Raw genomic sequence first — 25,729 nt, 5'->3', positions numbered from 1 at the left:
CTCATAGCGTTCATCAGAATAACTGTAATATCCTGTGGATCTGAGGCTCGCCAGTTTCTACAACAACACAAGACCTCAGATGCTCTCTCTGACTTCAGCACACACATATGCAGTGTGTGTGTGTGTGTGTGTGTGTGTGTGTGTGTGTGTGTGTGTGTGTGTGCTGTTCACAGAGACGGGGATGGGGTGCCCCTTGGTCTCAAAGCGGGTGTCTAGATGGCTGAAGTGTTCAAAGTGGATGATGGAACTGCACAACATCAATTCACACACAACTAAATAGCCTCTTAGAACTTTCAGGTGACACTTGAGTAGTTCTCAGTTATAACACACACATATATACACACACCATGTGTGTATTGAAATCACTGACATATGGTTTACTTCCTTGCACTAAAAATACTCCTTGGAATGTTCTGGGCACAATACTGTTGCCAAGCAGTCATCAGGCGAGACACGCACTCATAACTTGCAGATGGATCACAGACCCGGTGCACAGAGAGGACCTGAACAGACTGAACCGCTAGAGGAATGTGTCCACGAGTCGGGACGCCATCAGGGTTCTGTTTGATGCGTGAGGAGCTGATGGAGGCTCATCGCTCAGCTTCATGGTAACGTGCTGTTGTTAACTGGAAGGAATTTCTGTCTGCTCCCTGATGACTATTATTAAACAGCATGTCGGTCAATCTGGATGCGATTACAGACCGTTTATGTTTTTGTAGACTCTTCCTTCCTCTGGCCTTTGATTGGGCTGTGGATGTATATCTGGGTTCTGAGATCATTGTCAAATCAGTAGGATCAGTGGATCCGACCCATCTGGAAGCTGGAGGGAACGCGGCTACTAGGACTGAAACTAATATTATTTATTTTGTATTGAACACAAAACAAACTGTAGACAAGTTATTATGGGACATGTGCCATCAAAATGAAATTGATGTGTCTGTGTGTCTCTTTGACGGCCTTGCCCTTCTCTTTTACTGAATTATTTGTAGACAGAGAGGAACACGTTTGAATATTTGTTTTAATGAAATCTGTCAGTGTATTGTGGAACCTATAGTTCAGTTGGGAGGCTTAGTGGTAGAAACATGACTTATGAATCATTGTAGAGGAGCAGTGGCTTTGTCAGCCTGGAGATTACCTTTCACGGCTGCAAAGTTCAAGTATATGGAAAATGAAGTGCATAGACTTTTTGAGAAATGTAATGGTAAATGGACCTGTACAGCGCTTTTCTAGGCTTCCAACCACTCAAAGCGCTTTCACACTACTGGTCGTCATTTGCTGATCATCTGGAGCTAACATTCATAAAGCGCAGGCACAATGGGAGCAATATGACATGGGCTAGCAGAGCCGGGGATCGAACCACCCATCCTCTGATTGAGGGACGACTCTGCTCACCACTGTTTCCTGTTGTTCCACACCGTCCTCTTATTACTTCCTGTGTCCCATCAGGTATGACTATACCAGAAGAAGACACAGAGGCAGGCCAGACTGGGAAATACTGCCTAGTGGCCATCGGCAGACTGCAGGTGTGTGTCAATTAAACTACTTTGAGTCCCCTGAAGAAATGTGGAAATATATACTATCTGTGTGTGTGCCATCTGAATGGCATCACTGTAGATTTTTTAAGAAGCCATTTTGATTTTTTTAAGCCTGACCTGCCGATTCCGATTTTCTTTCAAAGAAGTATAACTGACAAGAATAGTTAGCTAATGTTAGAAAGTTAAACAGCTCATGATTCATATCTAGTTTTTATTATATATTGCTGTGAAAAAACATATCCTGGAATGAACTAGATGTATTCAAGTTTCTCACAAAAAAATACATTTCACAAGCTCACATTGGAACACATCATGATAACGTGATAATTTACTTTCGCCGAAAACACATTTTTACCGAGTACGGCCTGAACGCATCATAATTGAAGTAAAGTGCAACCTCTGTCACTGTGAGCTGTTTACCCCTGTGCTGTCTGTAGACGAGCCTCCCATTGAGGATTCCTCTGAGCAGCATGATGGGAATATGCATTATAAGGAGTGATTATTAAGTTAGTCGTTCCAAATGTTTTTCAGGTATTTCCTCCACTGCTTATTTTGGACTCGATGTTGGAACACATTCTGAGCTGTTTACAGACGTAAAACTATTTTCGCATTTCAGTGCGAGTTTTTCGCCTCGGGATTTAAAACCGATTGTCCGCTCACCGGATGTGAGTTCAATCAATTGATGCATCTCTATTGAATATGTCTGTATCGTCCCTCAGGTGACCAGCTCTCCAGTCTCTATGGATATGAACGGCCTGTCTGTGCCCACAGAGTTCCTGTCTCGTCACAACTCGGATGGTGTCATCACCTTTGTGGACCCACGCTGCATCAACGTCATTGGTTATCAGCCTCAGGTTAGCTAAGAGGATTAAAGGACCGATAATGTCATTGAAATTCCTAATAGAGACAGGAGTGTTTTCTGTTTTAACTTTCATGCAAGGGAAAATTGCAGCATATTCATATACTATAAGTTGCCAAAATAGACCTTTCATAAGTTTTCCCCTAATAAAGTGGGATATCATCATTTTATTTCAACCTTCATTTGAAACCGGCATTCATACGAATATAGTATCAATTCCTGATCTTTAAGATTATTTATAAATCTTTAATCATGTTCCATGAAGAACCCTCCCTTTTATGAATGCAGTATGCATATGCATACAAAGTCTTCATATCTGAATTAGTAGCACCGCTAACTCACTAAGGCTCTGCTGCATTACCCTAGTCGTGAGATGAACACACATGAACAGTCATGAGGAACACATGCCATGACTCAGCACTACTTTGATGATCAGTTATGTTACTGTTTGACAGTGGAAATGAGCAGACCAGGATAAGAAACATGTTCTGCCTGCACTGGTTTGAAACGCATTCCTGTGGCCAGTCAGCATTTTGTTGCTCCTCCTTTTACTCAACAAGAAACCACTCAGAGGAAATCACTGAATCACGGATTGCATTATTTTTCATAACAAATAGATTCTGTTTGGAAGAGATAGCTCAAATTGTTGTTATGTGATCCTGTAGACCCTTTATTGCCTTTTACTGCAACACATTTATCTTACTTTTCAAAGGAAACATCTGGCATTTAATTAACATCGGCAATGACCTCTCACCTTTCGAGGAAAAGGTTTGCATTCAGTGTTTGAATCACTTTCTCACCTCATTTTCAAGTTTCAAAATCAGAAGAAAACAAAGAATTACTGAGTTGGAACCCATGGAGGTTAATTTAGCTTAAAAAGACATTCAGATCCACTTTCTTCAAAACAATGCAGCATCACCGGTAGGGTTGGGCACCGGTTGCAACACGTCCGGTACCTACCGGACCGAAAAGCAACGCAGATTTCGGTGCTTCCTTCCGGTGCCTGAGCCGATTTAAATACTTTTTTTTTACACTACTCTGTAAAGTTGCACGGTGTATAGATACTAAAAAGGTAGCGCGGTGCCCGCACGCTAAAAACGATTATTAAAATAGCGGATCAGAGCTCAATCGCTGCTCTGCTCTCTGTCTGCCTGCATGCACAGCGGGGCTCGAGGGGGCGGGGCTCGAGGGGGCGGGGCTTCCAGCGCTCACACACACACACACACACACAGCGCGCGCACACAGAGATCGCTGCAGACACGAGCACGAGCTTTTGAACGTCCGTCCTCGGCTTGATGGAACAAATCTCTCCAGTTGATATGAATGATGACGTGTAGTCCATAAAGCAGCAGTTTTAGGATCCAACAGTCTGAGTTCTGTTGCACACGGTCCCATCAGGCCATGATGCTTGTCTGTTCTTTTTTAAATATATATTGTTTATTGTTTGAAGTTAAAAGGTTTGAAGCTGTAGTTTGAAGTCAAGTACATTTTGTATGTATTTATTTTATATTTGTAGTATACTTTAAACAGTTAATATATTGTTCAATTTGAAGAAAAAAAATGTCCATGGCAATAAAAAAGTATGGGTTCAGGCACCGTTTAGGCACCGGTATCGTTTTAAAAGTATCGGTTTAGCACCGGTATCGGAAAAAACCCAAACGATACCCATCCCTAGTCACCGGTTATCATCACTAATGTGTTGCTACAGTTGTATCACTGCCTCAGGAGTTATTTAGCATGTCCTCTAAATGTCCCCGCCTTTGCTTTAATGACACATCAACAATCAGACTGTTGGTAAATACCAGTTTATTTAATTGAAGAAAACCAATGTGTGGACATCATATTCCTACAATACAATATGCAATATTTTTTCTGTGTATTTATTTGGTTAAAACAAATTGTGAATGAGGATAAACTCCTGTTATCTGATCTGTATCCCGTCTTGTAGGACTTGCTTGGGAAAGATATTCTGGAGTTCTGCCATCCTGAGGACCAGAGTCACCTGAGAGAAAGTTTCCAACAGGTAGGACGGGACTGTAGCTGTTCTTTTTTCAGTCAGGTGAAAATATCATGGAGAGATCATTGGGTTAAAACTTGACAAAAAAAAATCAAAGCATTTGAATACATTTTCAGGTAAGGGGGGTTTCTTATCCAACAGGTCACATGGAGAGAAACGGTATTTAACCCGGCCCAGAACTGACAGTGGGAGCTGCTTGAGGCGACTTCAGATCGTATCATGTTGCATTTCAGGAAACTCAAACTGCTCGTCCTCAAGCACATGAGAAAGGGGTTAAGAACTGCTTAATATTCTCTTCAATTCCACAAAATCTTGAACGTGCTGGTTAAATTCTGTGATCAATGACCTGAGAAGTCGAATTTCTTCCCATTTTCAGGGAACTGATGGGCGGCCATGGTGATCACTATTGGTGGCTGTTAGTGTATAGTGTCAGCCTAATGTCCACAATCGCCACACACTCCCCACTAGTAATACTTCAAACATATACATATTGTAATACTTTCATCAGTGGGCCATAGGCTCAATTACCATTGATTTACCTCATTTGGCAATAAATAGCATCTTAACAGACATTTATTCAAGTTAAATTCTCTGAGATTGAGGAGCGCCTTGTCTCTTAGCAGACATGCTAGCATCCATAAAACATTGTTGGGTTGCTGGTAGGCTGAACGATTGGATTCAATGATTATTGTGTTTGCTTATGTCTGCAAGTATCCAGCCTCCTCAATGACCTACAGATTTCTGATCATAGGTGAATCAACTGCAACTCTGTTACACGTCACATAACATTGTGTAATACTATCGGAGCGGATCTTAACCAGGGGGACAGTTTCCCTTCCTCTCCCTCCTCCTCCTCTTCCCTGTCTCAGTGATTGAACAGTTCTCCATATCTGTGATCAGCTGCAGCGGCCAGCCTCAGCAGTTCATTTCAAAGTCATTTTAGATCCACGTCACATTGGGAAGAAGTGCAGTGCTTTCATTACTCAGACTGACAATCAGCAGGGTGGTTGGCTCAGAGGAGCCACAGAGACTCAAAACTTAGAAACCAGAGTTATTGCATTCTCACAGATCGTGGGAGTGTTTGTATTGACAAACTGGAATGCAATAATGGGTTCCACCTCTGTTCTTGGCTCAGGAAAGGCTCTGCTAAAACAGTAATGTAGACTTGATCACATCAAAGCTAATTGAATGCTCCACTCTCTTGAGGAAACTCTTCACTCTCAGGTGACCACACTGGAAATGGTTAAATTCAAATCTGACAGAAATTGCAATGGTATGAAAAATACATGAAGCTGTTATGACAGTATTGCTGCTACTCTTTTCATCTCCAGACCCAGCTGGATAGTTAACACGTGTTAAAAACAGAAGAATGAATCAGTGGCATTCCTCCCTCTGCAGGTGGTGAAGTTGAAGGGCCAGGTTCTGTCTGTGATGTATCGTTTCCGAATGAAGAACAGGGAGTGGATGCTGATCCGAACCAGCAGCTTCACCTTCCAGAACCCGTACTCCGATGAGATAGAGTACATCATCTGCACCAACACCAACGTCAAGTAGGTTCCTCACTCACGCACACGCACACACACGCACACGCACACACACACACACACACACACACAAACACAAACAAACCATCAGCCAAAAGAGGCTTTAAAAAAGGAAACATTTGATTTATATTATTATATTCAGGTAACATTCTCCAAAATGGATATGATGAGACAGCAAGGCACTGAGTAGTAAATACATAAGTATAACTCTACCTATCAGGCATTTATAAAGGATTTATTACATTTTTTTATTCTCCCATTATTATTGAAAGCACAATAATCAGATTGATTATACACCAGTGGTGCAGATAAGGTAACATTTCTCCAGAGAAGGGACCATCATTTAAAGCAATCTTTGAGAAACGGTATTGGGATTTGTTAAAAACAACAGTAAAAAAACAAAAATAACACACTTATTTTATTATTATAATTATGGCCCATCTGGTCATGCAGTGTGGAGGTGTACGCAGTAGGGGGCAGTGTGAAGGTGTTGGCAGTAGGGGGCAGTGTGAAGGTGTTGGCAGTAGGGGGCAGTGTGGAGGAGTTGGCAGTAGGGGGCAGTGTGAAGGAGTTGGCAGTGTGGAGGTGTACGCAGTAGGGGGCAGTGTGAAGGAGTTGGCAGTGTGGAGGTGTACGCAGTAGGGGGCAGTGTGAAGGAGTTGGCAGTAGGGGGCAGTGTGAAGGTGTTGGCAGTGTGGAGGAGTTGGCAGTAGGGGGCAGTGTGAAGGTGTTGGCAGTAGGGGGCAGTGTGAAGGAGTTGGCAGTAGGGGGCAGTGTGAAGGTGTTGGCAGTGTGGAGGTGTACGCAGTAGGGGGCAGTGTGAAGGTGTTGGCAGTAGGGGGCAGTGTGAAGGAGTTGGCAGTAGGGGGCAGTGTGAAGGAGTTGGCAGTAGGGGGCAGTGTGAAGGTGTTGGCAGTGTGGAGGTGTACGCAGTAGGGGGCAGTGTGAAGGTGTTGGCAGTAGGGGGCAGTGTGAAGGAGTTGGCAGTGTGGAGGAGTTGGCAGTAGGGGGCAGTGTGAAGGAGTTGGCAGTGTGGAGGAGTTGGCAGTGTGGAGGTGTACACAGTAGGAGGCAGTGTGGAGGAGTTGGCAGTAGGGGGCAGTGTGGAGGAGTTGGCAGTGTGGAGGTGTACGCAGTAGGGGGCAGTGTGAAGGTGTTGGCAGTAGGGGGCAGTGTGAAGGAGTTGGCAGTGTGGAGGAGTTGGCAGTGTGGAGGTGTACACAGTAGGAGGCAGTGTGGAGGAGTTGGCAGTAGGGGGCAGTGTGGAGGAGTTGGCAGTGTGGAGGTGTACGCAGTAGGGGGCAGTGTGAAGGTGTTGGCAGTGTGGAGGTGTACGCAGTAGGGGGCAGTGTGAAGGTGTTGGCAGTAGGGGGCAGTGTGAAGGAGTTGGCAGTGTGGAGGAGTTGGCAGTGTGGAGGTGTTGGCAGTAGGGGGCAGTGTGAAGGAGTTGGCAGTAGGGGGCAGTGTGAAGGAGTTGGCAGTGTGGAGGAGTTGGCAGTAGGGGGCAGTGTGAAGGAGTTGGCAGTGTGGAGGAGTTGGCAGTGTGGAGGTGTACACAGTAGGAGGCAGTGTGGAGGAGTTGGCAGTAGGGGGCAGTGTGGAGGAGTTGGCAGTGTGGAGGTGTACGCAGTAGGGGGCAGTGTGAAGGTGTTGGCAGTAGGGGGCAGTGTGAAGGAGTTGGCAGTGTGGAGGAGTTGGCAGTGTGGAGGTGTACACAGTAGGAGGCAGTGTGGAGGAGTTGGCAGTAGGGGGCAGTGTGGAGGAGTTGGCAGTGTGGAGGTGTACGCAGTAGGGGGCAGTGTGAAGGTGTTGGCAGTGTGGAGGTGTACGCAGTAGGGGGCAGTGTGAAGGTGTTGGCAGTAGGGGGCAGTGTGAAGGAGTTGGCAGTGTGGAGGAGTTGGCAGTGTGGAGGTGTTGGCAGTAGGGGGCAGTGTGAAGGAGTTGGCAGTGTGGAGGAGTTGGCAGTGTGGAGGTGTACGCAGTAGGGGGCAGTGTGGAGGAGTTGGCAGTAGGGGGCAGTGTGAAGGAGTTGGCAGTGTGGAGGAGTTGGCAGTGTGGAGGTGTTGGCAGTAGGGGGCAGTGTGGAGGAGTTGGCAGTGTGGAGGTGTTGGCAGTAGTGGGCAGTGTGGAGGAGTTGGCAGTGTGGAGCTGTTGGCAGTAGGGGACAGTGTGGAGGAGTTGGCAGTAGGGGGCAGTGTGAAGGAGTTGGCAGTGTGGAGGTGTTGGCAGTAGGGGGCAGTGTGGAGGAGTTGGCAGTGTGGAGGTGTTGGCAGTAGGGGGCAGTGTGGAGGAGTTGGCAGTGTGGAGGTGTTGGCAGTAGTGGGCAGTGTGGAGGAGTTGGCAGTGTGGAGCTGTTGGCAGTAGGGGACAGTGTGAAGGAGTTGGCAGTGTGGAGGTGTTAGCAGTAGGGGGCAGTGTGAAGGTGTTGGCAGTAGGGGGTAGTGTGGAGGAGTTGGCAGTGTGGAGGTGTTGGCAGTAGGGGGCAGTGTGAAAGAGTTGGCAGTAGGGGCAGTGTGAAAGAGTTGGCAGTGTGGAGGTGTACGCAGTCGGGGGCAGTGTGGAGGAGTTGGCAGTAGGGGGCAGTGTGAAGGTATTGGCAGTAGGTGGCAGTGTGGAGGAGTTGGCAGTGTGGAGGTGTACGCAGTAGGGGGCAGTGTGAAGGAGTTGGCAGTAGGGGGCAGTGTGAAGGAGTTGGCAGTAGGGGGCAGTGTGGAGGAGTTGGCAGTAGGGGGCAGTGTGAAGGTGTTGGCAGTAGGGGGCAGTGTGAAGGTGTTGGCAGTAGGGGGCAGTGTGAAGGAGTTGGCAGTAGGGGGCAGTGTGAAGGTGTTGGCAGTAGGTGGCAGTGCGAAGGTGTTGGCAGTAGGGGGCAGTGCGAAGGTGTTGGCAGTAGGGGGCAGTGTGAAGGAGTTGGCAGTGTGGAGGAGTTGGCAGTGTGGAGGTGTTGGCAGTAGGGGGCAGTGTGAAGGAGTTGGCAGTAGGGGGCAGTGTGAAGGAGTTGGCAGTGTGGAGGAGTTGGCAGTAGGGGGCAGTGTGAAGGAGTTGGCAGTGTGGAGGAGTTGGCAGTGTGGAGGTGTACACAGTAGGAGGCAGTGTGGAGGAGTTGGCAGTAGGGGGCAGTGTGGAGGAGTTGGCAGTGTGGAGGTGTACGCAGTAGGGGGCAGTGTGAAGGTGTTGGCAGTAGGGGGCAGTGTGAAGGAGTTGGCAGTGTGGAGGAGTTGGCAGTGTGGAGGTGTACACAGTAGGAGGCAGTGTGGAGGAGTTGGCAGTAGGGGGCAGTGTGGAGGAGTTGGCAGTGTGGAGGTGTACGCAGTAGGGGGCAGTGTGAAGGTGTTGGCAGTGTGGAGGTGTACGCAGTAGGGGGCAGTGTGAAGGTGTTGGCAGTAGGGGGCAGTGTGAAGGAGTTGGCAGTGTGGAGGAGTTGGCAGTGTGGAGGTGTTGGCAGTAGGGGGCAGTGTGAAGGAGTTGGCAGTGTGGAGGAGTTGGCAATGTGGAGGTGTACGCAGTAGGGGGCAGTGTGGAGGAGTTGGCAGTAGGGGGCAGTGTGAAGGAGTTGGCAGTGTGGAGGAGTTGGCAGTGTGGAGGTGTTGGCAGTAGGGGGCAGTGTGGAGGAGTTGGCAGTGTGGAGCTGTTGGCAGTAGGGGACAGTGTGGAGGAGTTGGCAGTAGGGGGCAGTGTGAAGGAGTTGGCAGTGTGGAGGTGTTGGCAGTAGGGGGCAGTGTGGAGGAGTTGGCAGTGTGGAGGTGTTGGCAGTAGGGGGCAGTGTGGAGGAGTTGGCAGTGTGGAGGTGTTGGCAGTAGTGGGCAGTGTGGAGGAGTTGGCAGTGTGGAGCTGTTGGCAGTAGGGGACAGTGTGAAGGAGTTGGCAGTGTGGAGGTGTTAGCAGTAGGGGGCAGTGTGAAGGTGTTGGCAGTAGGGGGTAGTGTGGAGGAGTTGGCAGTGTGGAGGTGTTGGCAGTAGGGGGCAGTGTGAAAGAGTTGGCAGTAGGGGCAGTGTGAAAGAGTTGGCAGTGTGGAGGTGTACGCAGTCGGGGGCAGTGTGGAGGAGTTGGCAGTAGGGGGCAGTGTGAAGGTATTGGCAGTAGGTGGCAGTGTGGAGGAGTTGGCAGTGTGGAGGTGTACGCAGTAGGGGGCAGTGTGAAGGAGTTGGCAGTAGGGGGCAGTGTGGAGGAGTTGGCAGTGTGGAGGTGTTGGCAGTAGGGGGCAGTGTGAAAGAGTTGGCAGTAGGGGCAGTGTGAAAGAGTTGGCAGTGTGGAGGTGTACGCAGTCGGGGGCAGTGTGGAGGAGTTGGCAGTAGGGGGCAGTGTGAAGGTATTGGCAGTAGGTGGCAGTGTGGAGGAGTTGGCAGTGTGGAGGTGTACGCAGTAGGGGGCAGTGTGAAGGAGTTGGCAGTAGGGGGCAGTGTGAAGGAGTTGGCAGTAGGGGGCAGTGTGGAGGAGTTGGCAGTAGGGGGCAGTGTGAAGGTGTTGGCAGTAGGGGGCAGTGTGAAGGTGTTGGCAGTAGGGGGCAGTGTGAAGGAGTTGGCAGTAGGGGGCAGTGTGAAGGTGTTGGCAGTAGGTGGCAGTGCGAAGGTGTTGGCAGTAGGGGGCAGTGCGAAGGTGTTGGCAGTAGGGGGCAGTGTGAAGGTGTTGGCAGTAGGGGGCAGTGTGAAGGAGTTGGCAGTAGGGGGCAGTGTGAAGGAGTTGGCAGTAGGGGGCAGTGTGAAAGAGTTGGCAGTAGGGGGCAGTGTGAAAGAGTTGGCAGTAGGGGGCAGTGTGAAAGAGTTGGCAGTAGGGGGCAGTGTGAAAGAGTTGGCAGTAGGGGGCAGTGTGAAAGAGTTGGCAGTAGGGGGCAGTGTGGAGGTGTTGGCAGTAGGGGGCAGTGTGAAGGAGTTGGCAGTAGGGGGCAGTGTGAAGGAGTTGGCAGTAGGGGGCAGTGTGAAAGAGTTGGCAGTAGGGGGCAGTGTGAAAGAGTTGGCAGTAGGGGGCAGTGTGAAAGAGTTGGCAGTAGGGGGCAGTGTGAAAGAGTTGGCAGTAGGGGGCAGTGTGAAAGAGTTGGCAGTAGGGGGCAGTGTGAAAGAGTTGGCAGTAGGGGGCAGTGTGAAAGAGTTGGCAGTAGGGGGCAGTGTGGAGGTGTTGGCAGTAGGGGGCAGTGTGAAGGTGTTGGCAGTAGGGGGCAGTGTGGAGGAGTTGGCAGTGTGAAGGTGTTGGCAGTAGGGGGCAGTGTGAAGGTGTTGGCAGTAGGGGGCAGTGTGAAGGTGTTGGCAGTAGGGGGCAGTGTGGAGTAACATCTTACACTACACGACACACACATCCATATTAACACTACTGTTTAGGGCGACTGTGGCTCAGCAGTAGAGCAGGTTGTTCAATCAGAGGATTGGCGGTTCGATTCTCCTCGAAGTGTCTTTGTGTCTCCGGCCTTCTCTGATGCGAGTTCCCCGGTTAAGAGGTCCGTCATCAGTGCGTAGAAACAGAATGAACTGTGAAGAATCCAAAAGACAAGGAGTGTAACTCTGGGATATGAACACAGAGACTGTAGGTGTATAAAGACATAAACCAACCTCCACAAGACGAAGAGGGATTGTAGTTATCTGTAAACTCATATATCATATTTATGGACTCCTTTATTGCCTTTGTACAAATCCCGTAAAGAACCAAGTCAAGTGTTATTTGCATTATAAAGAAACAAATGTTAAACATAATAGCCTGTAAACTATTTGATTTGGCTGCAAAAGGTTTACTCAAATGTAGATTTTGAAGACCTCCTGTTTTTAAAGTATCTCAAAACTAATGGTCCTTCTTTGTATAATCCTTAGACATGTACATAGTGCTTTTATCAGTGAAGAGACAGAACGGAAGACACGCCACACAAACAGTTGTTCACCTTTTTGGCGTCAATGAATGAATGTGTTTTTAAAAAAAAAGAAAAGTGAATCTTACAAAATACCGTGATTATGGATTTTTTGCCATACCGCCCAGCCCTAACAGAGACTCTGGCGCCGTGGCTCACGCATCTATAGCATCTATAAGCCTCTATTGCCTAAGGCCCTGGTCACAAATAGTCTTTGCAGATTTTTGCAGGTACCTGTCATTGGGTTTACATGGAGCAACCATACTATTTATCAATTTAGCTACATTGGTATCTAGAGCGTGGCACGTGGTTAGCACTGTCGCCTGATAGCAAGCGGGTTCCGGGTCCAAACCCAGAGTTTGCATGTTCTCCCCATGTCAGTGTGGGTTTTCTCCGGCTTCCTGTGGACATGCAGGTTAACTGTGACTCTTTATTGGTGTCACTTTGTAACGCATTACGTGTCAAACTATGAGACGCCACTAAGGCTTTTTTGTCCTGTCTTCTTCCCCAACAACACCTCTTTCCATCTACATCACTCTAGTTATCTCGTTATGTGGATAATCGTGCTGTAAGTGCCAGTCTGAGGTGCTGAAGGTGTATATGTGTGCGTTGTGTTTTGCAGGCAGCTACAGCAGCAGCAGCAAGCGGAGCTGGAGGTGCACCAAAGAGATGGGCTGACTGCCTACGATCTTTCCCAGGTAACTCTGTGCTTTAGAGCCACTTCATCTTCCCACACTCTAAAAGACAGGATGGGTCATATCAAATCCCAGTTGAATACGACTGGCACCAATGTGAGTTCTGTGATATAATGATCACAGAACTCACATTGGTGCCAGTAGTATTCAACCGGGATTTGATTGTATTAAAGCATCTAACTAACTTATAACTAACTATACATCAAAATGATAATTAGGGCCCGAGTACTGACGTAGTCAGATCGAGGACCTATTGACATGCTAAGTATTATTATTATTATTCTTATTCCCGACCTATTCGCAGGGAAAAGAGGTGCTTGGGATAAACCTACATTCTTCAAACTTTGCACACCCATCAGGCGCCCCCTTTAGTTGTGAAAGCCCACCGTTTTTGCCAACTATGGCCGATTGACTTGAAATTTTGCACACATGTCCGGGTGGGACTGCTCTACAAAAAACTCATCCGTGAAATTAAAATGCGCCTAATTAGATTTTCCGCCATTTTGAATTTTGTAAAAAAACACATTTTTGCCCATTCCTCCTAAACGCTGGGTCCGTTTCTTACGAAATTTTCTGTTAATCATCATTGGCTCAATGTAATCAAACGGTATTGTCAACCGTGTTGATATCTCATTGCGTTCAGAAGTTATTAACCAATTAACCTCTTAGGGGCGTGGCTCACTATGTCAATACACATAACTTCCTAATTACTTGGCCTATCTTCACAAACTTTGTAGCATATGTCAACATCGTGTCCCTTAACGTACCCAAATTGTTTCATAATATTCAAACACTAGAGGGCGCTGCAGTGAACCGCTCAATTTTGGCATTTTCCTTGTTTTCAGGCGTTGTATTCTGACGAACTCCTAGAGATTACACACGACTGATTTCACATTCGGGCAATATGATGTTGAGACCTTTGCAGGGAAAAGTTATCAAAGGATTTTCAAAATATCGAACTATGTGAGCGCAGAGCAGCGGCAAAGAGACACCATTTTCCATGAAAATGGAAGTTGCTTTTACTCGGCCGTACATGATGCAATCTACTCCATATTTCTCAGATGTCATGACCTCCTGACCCTGAAGACATCCATATGATCAATTTTCATCCTAGTCATAGCGCCACCTAGAGGCAACAGGAAGTTACATGTTTTCTACTTGTACACCGTGCTCCTCACAGATTATTCAGATCCCTCTCAAAATGCGTCGGAAGAGACTTAAGACATTGATAATGCATCACCTTGAAGATTGTAAGGATCCGTTGAACGGCGTAGCGTCGGTCCATCGCAGAAGTTCGATCCTTCGCCATGACCAAATAAACCGATGTAACTCGACTCCACATGATAAGATCCTTTCCAGGTTTCACATGTTTGATCAGCCTCCAGGCCTGAAGACATGTGCAGTCTAATTTTTAATTAGAGTCATAGCGCCACCTAATGGCAACATGAAGTAAATATTTCTATACTTTGGCTTGCTTCTCTTAGTCGGTCAATCAGATCAACTTCCAATTACTTCTAGACAAACATAAGACTTTCATGACGCCAGCCCCTAAAGCTTTTGCTTTTTTGTGTAACGCTGTTGCCGTGGCGACCCATCCTTCGCGGTCAACAACGAAGGTACTTTTGAGGGACTAAGCATGCTCGAAACGTAACTAAACTTGGCACACACATTTAAAGGCAAAGATGTAGTTGCCTGATATGACTTGAATGACTCAAAACTGGAACGTCGGCTCGATAGCGCCCCCTACAAATATTCAATTAATCAGCCCCAGCTCTACGGTTGACCTACATGTATGAAACTTGCTAGGAATATGTAACACATGTAAACTTAGAAATAACTCTCTTGGGACCATGCTCTAAACCGTACAGGAAGTCAGATAGCGCCCCCTAAAAAAACGTGTTTTTTTTGACAACCTGTGAGTTGTGAAAGCCCACAGTTTTTGCCCCCTATCACCAATTGACCTGAAATTTGGTACACATGTCTGGTTGTGTCTGCTCTACAAAAAAGTACGTGGTCGCACTATAGTCCGCCTACTTAGAATTTCCACCATTTTGAATTTTGATAAAAACAATTTTTTCCTCAAATCTTCCTAAACGCTGGCTTCGATTTTTACAAAATTCTCTGTGGATAATTAAAGGTTCAATTTCATAAAAATATATCAAAAGCTTGTTTGTATCTCATTGTGTTCAAAAGAAAAGGACCCATTAACTTCTTAGGGGTAAATTCAACTAAATTCAACAAAGCAGCCCTTGCAGTACGTTCAACATAGATATACAATATTTGATAGGCGTATGTACCACATATAAACTTAAAAATAACTCTCTTGGGATCATGCTCTAAACCGTACCAGAAGTCGGCCAATTTCATTTTCGTCCTTCATTTCCAGTTCAAATTGCCATAGTTTCCCAGTAGGTGGCGCTCTGACTATGAGTTAATATTGGCATGCAGAAGTCTTCCAGCCATGCCTCTCATAAAGCATGTTAACTTTGGAACGGTTTTGACAAAGTACAGTGGAGTTACAACAGCTTGCTGCATGATCACGAACCACATGAAATAGTCGTCACACCACTTCCACACCATTCCATGAAACCTCAAGCTTTTGATCACTTTTAATACATATTTTTCGCTTCAAGCACGTCGGGGTAAGCCAAAGGGTCGCCGGCTCGTCCGTCCGAGAACGTTCGCCTGCCAGGCGAATGTTCGAGGCCGGGAGAGTCGGTGACCCGCCGGCGTCCCCGACGTGCTTGAAGCGAGGGCCCAGTCACAGCTGCTCGCAGCTTTAATGATATTTAATATTCAGGAGGGCTAATGTTTGCCAGCTCTCTCCATAATGTTTCCTATTATTGTAAGGAGGTGGCGCTATCTGGACCTTATTACAGTAGGCCACTTGTGACTTTGTTTGTCAATTAACTAAGTAATCATTTGCATTTTGTTGAACTAACGTTGGCCAGAAATATTTTATGTTGAGACGTCGTACAATAGTTTGGAGATAAAACCGTTAACAAGAAATAATCATCGTAAAGGTGTAAAAGAAACAGACAAGGAGCTGAAAGCAAAAGTTACAGCCGCTGTAGTTTCACGCTGTCACGTCATGTGTATGCTAGCTAGCTAATAATAACGGCTCACTGACAACTTACAATGAATGTAAATCAGTGAGGGAAACTGCAGGCGTTGGAGCATACGGTCAAGTCTTTGAAGGCCATATCAGCAGCCAGTTAATCTCAGCCAGTAATACACAGACCTGGTCAGTGATGATAGTCTGTTGAGGTACCATGATGTAGCTACCTTGAGTTGAGCTTTAAGCAGCTACAGAGAATCATGATCTGTTTGGAGACCAATAACAAGTAACACAAATGTGCACGTTTAGATAACACATGTATGTGTTTCTGTTGAATTGTGAGGAAGCATTTTTCAGTCACGGTGAAGCAACACAGATATGACGGTTTACAGTGAGACTTACCGCGTCCGCCCGGTTCACTTCAATAGAACTGCCACTAATCTGATACCAATACAACATTGGAATGTTGTCACATGACACAATGACCCGTCCTTCTTTTATGGGGTCTGTGAGGCCACTCAACTGGTTGGGAAGATGCATCCAGATTTATGTAATCTTAGTTTAGATAACTGGAAATGATTACTGATAATCTACATATATTGTATAACCATGTATTAAGGGTATGGTCCCTAACGTCAACCCTTCTGCCCTTCTGCCGCTCCCAACATTGACGTCACTCTCAGGTGCCTGTGGCCAGCGTCAGCAGCGGAGTGCACGAGGCAGGAAAGAACCTGGACAAGACAGAAGTCCTGTTCTCTCAGGAGAGAGACCCGCGCTTTGCTGAGATGTACACCGGCATCGCTGGCTGTACGAAACACACACAGACACACACACACATCAACAGACACTTACTCGGCACACGTGTCCTGATAGTTGCTGCTTCAGCTTCCTGCTGTCGCTCCTCTCTGTTATTCACATAATGCTGACCCTGCTGTGTGTTTGTGTGTGTAGCGGCAGATAAGAAGATGATGGTTCCCTCCTCTACAGCAGGAGGACAGCAGCTCTACTCTCAAAGCTCTCCCTTCCAGCAGGGACACGCTGGCAAAAGCTTCAGGTACATGTCACATCAACCCTTCCCGGGTTAGGCCTCTGATGCAGAGCTCAGCACATTCTAAAAGGGTGTTGCCACGCTGGCATCAGCTTTTGAACTGACAATATGGTTGTCTCCTTATATTTTGAGTAATTATTAGATCAGCTAAATAATGAAAATATGACATTTAAGAAAAAAAGCTGTATCACAGTAACGGAACACCATTCTTTGTAGTTTGTATTTGATCTGATACTCTACAGAATCTGAAGCGTTTTCAGTTAACGTGTCCACCCTCAGCTCCACTAATGCAGCTGTGCTCACGTTCTCCACACATCCCTCACTCATGAATCCAGCAGGTCACTGGTTGCTTGTCGATCCGTTCTCTTCCTTTCAAATTCTGGTTTTCTGGACCTTTGTGCTGATTCTCACCACAGATCCAGTAACCCTTCAGCCCTGAAGTCCTGGGTTCTGGGTTCTTCAAGTGACCAACATTAGCTTGTGCATCATCTGTACTTTGAGAGATGACCTCCAGGCTGTCTTGATTCTGCCCAACTAAATCCCCTCTCACATGCAGCTGGAGAGAGTGGGAGAGCACCACACCATGGCTCTAAATATACAACCTAATAACCAATATTTAGATATCACAAATGCAACACAGATTTATTTCAGGGTGCATGTTTTGGTGATGGTGCTGTGTCTTTCTGAGCTTCATGGCTCACTGTGATGTGTGTCTTTGTGCACACAGTTCCTCTGTGATCCATGTCCCCGGTGTGAACGACATCCAGCCGTCAGGCTCAACCAATCAGAACCTAGCTCAGATCTCTAGACAGCTCAATCCAGGCCAGGTGGCATGGTCAGGCAACCGCCCCCCCTTCTCTGGACAGGTAACAGGCACACACACACACACACACACTAAGAATGAAGTGTAACCATTGCCCCTCTATCAACAGTAGAGTCTGCAATCTCTATGGTTGCCATGATTGCCAAACTCATTTGTCTGAATGTTTAAATACAGCAGACATGAAGACCTCATGCAGGGCTTCCCTGTGTCCTGGAACACCTATGTTACGCTGGTTCAATTCTTCAATGCAGTCGCCCAACAATAGAAAAGCCTGAGCTGTGCTTGAAAAGCTGCTGTTGCTGTACATGTATTTACACAATGCCCTAAAGCATATACCTACAGAGGCATTGGAGTTACTTTGTATCTCTGATTTTAATTTTCTAAATGAATACATTTACCACAACAAATAGTAATTATAGAAATTCAAACCTTTTTCTCCATTCTGTGTTCCCATTCCAATTGCTTCTTTCAACACAATGTTGCTTGAGATTGAAACACTGGACTCTCCCACTGTTAATGTAACGATCATGTAGGTTTAAATTAGGACCACCATTTTCAATTATTCTGACGAAATTATGTTTCCATCGTTTTGGAACGGTGGACAGCTGTAAGTACTACAATACCCATGAAAAACACCGCTCCTATTCCTATGAATGGTATTGGCTCTTCGGGGGGTCTTATTGTAGTTTGGATTTAATGCTTGTGTTAAAGTGTCTTTTTTTCATGTGTATAAAAATGGATTTTAACTAATTTAACCATATTATAAAGCATGTTCAAACTTGAAAATACAGTTTTTGCATATTCTATACCTGTGGTTAGCATACGTATGCACACAGTTTGTTTTCAGGAAACTTAACAAACAATACTGGGAGTGCACTGAGCTGTGAACCCTGTATTACACTGAACCTCACATGTGCTGTACATCTAAGCTGTGTCTGTGCTCTCCAGTCCAGTAAAGCCCAGTCCAGTCCATTTGGTATTGGTTCTGGCCACAGCTACCAGACCGACCCGGCCTCCTACAGTCCCCTGTCGTCCCCGGCCACTTCCTCCCCCAGCGGCAATGCCTACTCCGGACTGACAAACCGCAGCACAGCTTTCGGTGAGCCCTCCTCTTCCTTTCTTCTCCTTTCTCATGACTGCGTGATGTTGTAAGGTCCCTGTGATGCTACAGGCTGTATATGTTGGGGAAGACTCTGTGTCTGAAAACACAGAAACTTAGGAGGGAAATGTAAACCCACAGCACTGTTCTGTGGAAGATCTTTTTAGGGACTGCTTTATATATAATAATTTATAATTAATATACTCCTAATAAAATCCAAATACCGCATCTCGGTCCGTGGCCCTCGGCGTCCTGTATCTATGCACCGAGGCACGACAGGTAAGACAATGATGCAGAGTGGATGCCAGCTGCAGGGAGAGAGCCTTAAGGTCCAGGTGATCAGCTGACCAGCCAGCTGCTGAGGCTAGCCAGCACAGGAGAGTCACATAGCATAGAAACAGAAAGGCGAGACAGATAAATAGTTTGAGTATTGAATATGGGGGAATATTGTAGCACAAGTGATCTATGGCGAAACTACTAAAGGGAAAAAACATGATACTGAAATTACAGAGCTTCTTCTCAACAGAAACATAATCACAAGAAACAAATATCGTTAACATGCCGCTTCTGTCTGACTTCCTGGTCCTGGAGTCATTCAACTATCATCAGCTCTACACACAACCTCATGAGTATACAACCAACATACGCATGATCCATTACATCTGGGTTTTGTGATCAGAGAATGTATTGCCATGATATATTTTACACATTGTGTGGAATATTAGGTTATTTTCCATGTGGTCATCGTAGTAACAACGTGTGTGTGTGTGTGTGTGTGTGTGTGTGTGGATCTGGATGCTCTGGCGTAGTTGTGCTGGGATCACCTCATGTGGAAAGCCGAGTAGACTACCAATGTGAGCTTTTAAGAATGTCAGTGTACGGCACAAGTTTTTATGTAAAGAAGTGTGAGATGCCAAAGGAACACAAGTAATCACGTGTCCTGTATCCACAGACCCTTTAACATTATAGAGAAGACCTCAACTGAAACTTAGTCACCTTCTGTATTCAGTTCAAATAGGAAAGCCATTCCCTGGCTTTCAAGCCTTTATGGCTTATTTTGTGTCTTGGTGCAGATGTAATTACACGGATGAGGAAGCAAAGCTGACAGAGTCCAAGTCAGTCATTAACACTTCCATCCAGCGTAAATATACATTTTTCTGCCTGGCCTTTAAAGCTTTTTGTCTCACACAAACAGGTTTGAAAGAGCTGCCTGACAACAAGGTGAAGAGGGGAACATATTCTAAATGTAGCGTACACTAAACTGATATTGATTCTGTCTACAATACGTCTTCAGCAGTGCATTGCTTTGTTCCTGCTCCTGTACTCCTGTGTGTATGTTTGGTTACACACAAGTACAATTATTACAGCAAGTCGTACAGACACTGGTCCTCTGAAGCTTTTGTTTTGGGTATTTTGGCCAGAGATTAGATAATGATATTCTTAAAAAAGAATCATTTGATAATATATTCATTTAAAATGGTTCTTGTTGTGGGGAATTTGTTACATGGACGTAAACAAAATGAGTACACAATGTTGTCATGCACTTTAGCTTCATTTAAACGTGTTACAGCCACAGATATGTTGTAGAAGACTCATCTCACCAAGTGTTTGTTCTCATCACACGTCATCACACAGTGTCTAGCATGTACTGGTGCCGGTCCACCTGAGAAACTCAATATGTCTTCCATCCCCAGGGAAACACAAACCGCCTCCTACACTTCATCCCACCGCGCTTTGACTCCTCATTACTCAAGGAAGCATTCCTTTTGATCCCCTCCCACTGGTGTCACGTACCAATAAAACACCGGACTGTTTCTAAAACGCAATCTGAATTATTGTTAATGTGAATGTATACAATTCTTAGTGCAGTTTAGATTAGATGAGCAAAACCACTAACAGAGAAAGACACCAGCAGAGTCAGAGAGAGAGAACAGGAGAGTCAGAGAGAGACACCAGGAGAGTCAGAGAGAGACACCAGGAGAGTCAGAGAGAGACACCAGGAGAGAGACCAGGAGAGTCAGAGAGAGACACCAGGAGAGTCAGAGAGAGACACCAGGAGAGTCAGAGAGAGACACCAGGAGAGAGACCAGGAGAGGCAGAGAGAGACACCAGGAGAGAGACCAGGAGAGGCAGAGAGAGACACCAGGAGAGTCAGAGAGAGACACCAGGAGAGAGACCAGGAGAGTCAGAGAGACACCAGGAGAGTCAGAGAGAGACACCAGGAGAGAGACCAGGAGAGTCAGAGAGAGACACCAGGAGAGAGACCAGGAGAGTCAGAGAGAGACACCAGGAGAGTCAGAGAGAGACACCAGGAGAGTCAGAGAGAGACACCAGGAGAGAGACCAGGAGAGTCAGAGAGAGACACCAGGAGAGTCAGAGAGAGACACCAGGAGAGTCAGAGAGAGACACCAGGAGAGTCAGAGAGAGACACCAGGAGAGTCAGAGAGACACCAGGAGAGTCAGAGAGGCAGAGAGAGACACCAGGAGAGTCAGAGAGAGACACCAGGAGAGTCAGAGAGAGACACCAGGAGAGTCAGAGAGAGACACCAGGAGAGTCAGAGAGACACCAGGAGAGTCAGAGAGGCAGAGAGAGACACCAGGAGAGTCAGAGAGAGACACCAGGAGAGTCATAGAGAGACACCAGGAGAGTCAGAGAGACACCAGGAGAGTCAGAGAGACACCAGGAGAGTCAGAGAGAGAGACCAGGAGAGTCAGAGAGAGACACCAGGAGAGTCAGAGAGAGACACCAGGAGAGTCAGAGAGAGAGACCAGGAGAGTCAGAGAGAGAGACCAGGAGAGTCACAGAGAGAGACCAGGAGAATCAGAGAGAGAGACCAGGAGAGTCAGAGAGAGAGACCAGGAGAGTCAGAGAGGGAGAGTCAGAGAGAGAGACCAGGAGAATCAGAGAGAGACCAGGAGAATCAGAGAGAGAGACCAGGAGAGTCAGAGAGAGAGACCAGGAGAGTCAGAGAGGGAGAGTCAGAGAGAGAGACCAGGAGAGTCAGAGAGAGAGAGACCAGGAGAGTCAGAGAGAGAGAGACCAGGAGAGTCAGAGAGAGAAACCAGGAGAGTCAGAGAGACACCAGGAGAGAGACCAGGAGAGTCAGAGAGACACCAGGAGAGTCAGAGAGACACCAGGAGAGTCAGAGAGACACCAGGAGAGTCAGAGAGACACCAGGAGAGAGACCAGGAGAGTCAGAGAGAGACACCAGGAGAGTCAGAGAGAGACCAGGAGAATCAGAGAGACACCAGGAGAGTCAGAGAGACACCAGGAGAGTCAGAGAGAGACACCAATAGAATCAGAGAGACACCAGGAGAGTCACAGAGAGAGACCAGGAGAGTCAGAGAGAGACACCAGGAGAATCAGAGAGACACCAGGAGAGTCAGAGAGAGAGAACAGGAGAGTCAGTTAGACCTTTGAGTCACTCTCCTGGGAACAGCAGTGTTCACAGATGTGGACCAAGAAATATTCAGCAGATGAATCAATAATTCAAGTAGATTCAATCTGAATCCAAGTGGTTGACTGACCTGCATCTCATGTCCTGGAGCCACGCTGTTTGCATGGCTCTGCATTGGAGGACAGGACCAACAGGATTGTGAATGTTTTAGTGTGAGTGGCTCATCAGCCAGCTGCTCACCACTCGTGCTCAGCCCTACGTTGCTGTCGGACTGAGCATGCCCAGCCTGTAACGGCCTTTTAATGGACACACACATTAACCAAATGCAGTATCTGTCTTTCTGCCACCTCCTTCATTTATTCTTTATTTCTTCCTCTCAGGTTCATTTTGAGACTTACATTTTTACTCTCTATTCATGCGTCGTTCTCTCTCTCTCTGCTGCTCTCTCACCCATGTGAAGTCAGGAACAGCCAGTGTTATTCATTTGCTCTGTTGTTGCATGTGTTCATCAGTATTCAGGAGTGATAAGCTCTGCTTTTTCCTTATCTTGTATGCTTTCCACTTCATGTTTACAAGAGCAGCCTCCTCTGTGTTTGGGTAATTACTGTTCCATCTGTATGTTTTACACTCCACCAGCGCCTCAGCCTCTTGCTCTTATCTGCCCGGAGAAAAGATGAGCTTTTAGTTTATTATTGTGAAACAGTAAGAATGTTCCTCTGCAGGGGAGGCAGACAGCTTATCAATCTGCTTTGCTTTAATGTACTCGGTAAACTCTCAAAACAGCCTCGCCCGGAGTGAGTGTGTCTGTACATTCATATCTCGTGGAGGGTTTGTAGCTGCAGCTCAGAATTGTCAGTCAGGCTATGAATTAGTTTGTGGATGACATTTTCAAATTATAGTAACAGCGCATGAACCAGACCTTTATGTGACAAAGACTTATATCAGAGAAGCATTTCATTTCTCCAGTGTTTATTAGAATAAGTGATCATATTGTTTAGAAAATGACAATATCAGTTTGTTTATTAAATGAATACCGATACCAAAACAATACCTGATTCGATAACCATCATGTGAATGGAAGCATTCAGTTGTGTCAAATGCCCACCACCACAGTGTAGAAATAAAGGCGTGTAGCACAGCCAGACTCTCCAATGGCATCTCGGCTCGCTGAACTGCCAACTCCAATCCACCACTGGACATCCCCACACGACCCCCCGTATGGGGTCTGCTCCTCTTTCTGTGCTCAGGAAGACATTACTGCACTACATCCTCACATAGCAAACAGGTTCTAGCTGCTATACGAAAGCTCCGAACATGCCATTGAAGCACAACGGCCATTGTGCTCCATGGTTTCATTCTACTTTAAATATGCAATCAGTCAAACTAGTGTCTGAGCGAAACCCTCTGTGTGTTTCCAGATGTGTCGGGGGAGAGCAGTCAGAGTGGAGCCCAGTTCCAGGGTCGTCCCAGTGAGGTCTGGTCCCAGTGGCAGAACCAGCATCACTCCCAGCAGGCTGGGGAACAGCACACACACCCCAACCCCAGCCAGACAGAAGTCTTCCAGGTAACACACAAACATCTTCCAGCTGCTGGCTGCTGACCACAGTACACAGATATGTGATGTGTCTGTTTACCCTCCCTGTGTCTCTGCAGGACATGTTACCCATGGCCGGAGATCCCACCCAGGGAACAGCCAACTACAACATAGAGGACTTCGCTGACCTCGGCATGTTCCCTCCCTTCTCTGAGTAATGCCCCCTTTCTCTCCTCTCTCCCTCTCAGAACTGGACTGAAGTTTGCGTTCATCTGTCATGTTGTCTCATTTTTCTATATTGCTGGATCACTAACACGCAGCTCATGTGCAGCACGGTGAATGTCTGGGTGCACACATACAAACACACAGTTCACTAATGTTTGGGCTCCGAGGCCTGCAGTATGTATCTGAGCATACACATACCTCATCTGTGCAAAAAGGAACCCTGCTGACGGATGGAGGGCACATCAGTCAACCGGTCTGTCTTCACAATGATAGACGTGGTCTCACCTCTTAGAGCACATGCTCAGCCCCCTGCAGGCAGCATCAGCGGGACCAGAGGAGGTCAGTCAGGACGAAAGCTGTATTTGTCACAGACTATCACTCTGATTATCCAAGATTTGACTCTCCCTGTCTGTCACATTTGACAAAGCAGGTTCATGTCTGCAAGCATCCGTGCAGATAACTCATTCTGCTCAACAACAAAGGGATGAGCTGTGTCATGCATAAGATACAGAGGGGAAGCTCCTCATCTGCTGCACAGTATCAACAAACAAAGCAACGTCTCAGGGTTCTACCCCAGATTTGATTATTTTCAAGTTTCTTTTGATATGATCATTGATATGATCAAATTTGACCCAAATATTAATTTATTGACTAAACAAGAAAGACTGTGTCAGATAATTAAACATGTTGGGCCTAGTAATGGTGATGTAGAACTGACACAGAGGTCCACAGTACAGTGTCTTCACATCTCATTAAACTGGAACAAGACAAAGTAACATCGTGGTAATGAATCATTACTTATCTGTTCAACGCCAGAGAGTGTTTGCTCAGCTGAGGAAGAAATGAGTGCAAAACATGAACTCACTACGGAGGAAAGTGAGACATTGTGGTGATCCATTTTATAAGTCTGATCTAAATAGTTTCCTCTCCTGTGTTTGTGACTGAAGAACAGTAGAAACAAAAGGTTTTGGCAGGTAGTTTTAGTTCATCCTGTTAAGAATAGTGCACAGCACACTGACTATAATCCTGCGGGCTTATTAATCGATTTATCCTCCATCTTCTGTACAAAGGTTTGCCGCGTATCTCCTTCAGCCCATGCGTCAAAATACATCAAAACGTGCGGCCTGATCGGGAATCGTGTGCTATTTCGTTTCTAAGAGATTCTGTCAAATGTCTGCATTCACTTGCATCATGAAGAAAGCAAAGACCACTCATCTTTGGGCCCATAGTGACTCGTCATACTTTAACGTACAACATTATATCAAGTTTCCAACATTAACACAACTCTGGACTTTATTGTGCCAAATGGGCACTGTGATGGCTAGCACAGTTTTCATGTAATCATTGTTCAAGTTTAAAGGAAACTTTTGAAAATGTTCAGATTTCATTCGTTCAAAAGAGTCTTATTTTTCTGATGATGTCAGATGTTGTCTATTGGACTCGTGGTTTTTGTTGAAAACCTCTGTCTACTCTAACCTTCCTTATTAGTCTGCCTCTCCAGCCAGGTGCTCCAATCACCATGGCAACCAGTGACACGCAAGCATGCACGCAGCACAAAGTGTGTGTGTGTGTGTGTATATGTGCGTGTGCGTGCGCGTGTGTGTGTGTGTGTGTGTGTGTGTGTGTGCGTGTGTGTATGTGTGCGTGTGTGTATGTGTGCGTTTGTGTATGTGTGTGTATGTGTGCGTGTGTGCGTGCGTGTGTGTGTGTGTGCGTGTGTGTGCGCATGCATGTGTGTGCGCGTGTGTGTGTGTGTGTGTGTGTGTGTGTGTGTGTGTGTGTGTGTGTGTGTGTGTGTGTGTGTGCGCACACAGAGATAAGAGCAGCGGCAGCTCCACATTCCTAAGACCCTCACGGTCACATCTTAAAGTTACAAAGTACATCAACGTGTTCGGCTGAGTCTTTCCTCTCTATCTGTTGATACTGTTTTGGTGATTTGACTTGGAAGCCAGGCTTTAACAGATGGTTTTGTAGAAAGTCCACACAGTCTTAAGATGTATTTTTCCCCAATCACCATGGTAACAAGTGACCTGTGTCATGACGTGTTCGCTGTTCTCGAGTTCAAGA

The 25,729-nt window shown here is 46.5% G+C and overlaps 1 protein-coding gene across 2 annotated transcripts in view; it reads left to right on the top strand.

The window, feature by feature from the left end:
- Positions 1-23,655, top strand: part of arnt2 (aryl-hydrocarbon receptor nuclear translocator 2) — a gene marked incomplete at both ends in the record, with an annotated part of 59,784 nt that extends 36,129 nt beyond the window's left edge. For both annotated transcript variants that reach the window (XM_079217267.1, XM_079217268.1), the window contains 11 exons: positions 1,447-1,523; positions 2,255-2,389; positions 4,343-4,417; positions 5,810-5,961; positions 12,405-12,480; positions 16,219-16,342; positions 16,487-16,589; positions 17,311-17,449; positions 18,355-18,505; positions 23,322-23,467; positions 23,557-23,655. In XM_079217267.1, coding sequence (XP_079073393.1) covers positions 1,447-1,523; positions 2,255-2,389; positions 4,343-4,417; positions 5,810-5,961; positions 12,405-12,480; positions 16,219-16,342; positions 16,487-16,589; positions 17,311-17,449; positions 18,355-18,505; positions 23,322-23,467; positions 23,557-23,655 — 1,277 coding nt within the window. The remainder of the gene's footprint in view (positions 1-1,446; positions 1,524-2,254; positions 2,390-4,342; positions 4,418-5,809; positions 5,962-12,404; positions 12,481-16,218; positions 16,343-16,486; positions 16,590-17,310; positions 17,450-18,354; positions 18,506-23,321; positions 23,468-23,556) is intronic.
- Between the last annotated feature and the right edge of the window lie 2,074 nt (positions 23,656-25,729).

This window comes from Taurulus bubalis (assembly GCF_910589615.1).
Source record: "Taurulus bubalis genome assembly, chromosome: 4".
Taxonomy (NCBI): domain Eukaryota; kingdom Metazoa; phylum Chordata; class Actinopteri; order Perciformes; family Cottidae; genus Taurulus; species Taurulus bubalis.
Note: the sequence above shows the minus strand (reverse complement) of the source record. Positions and strands in the feature narration are given on the sequence as shown.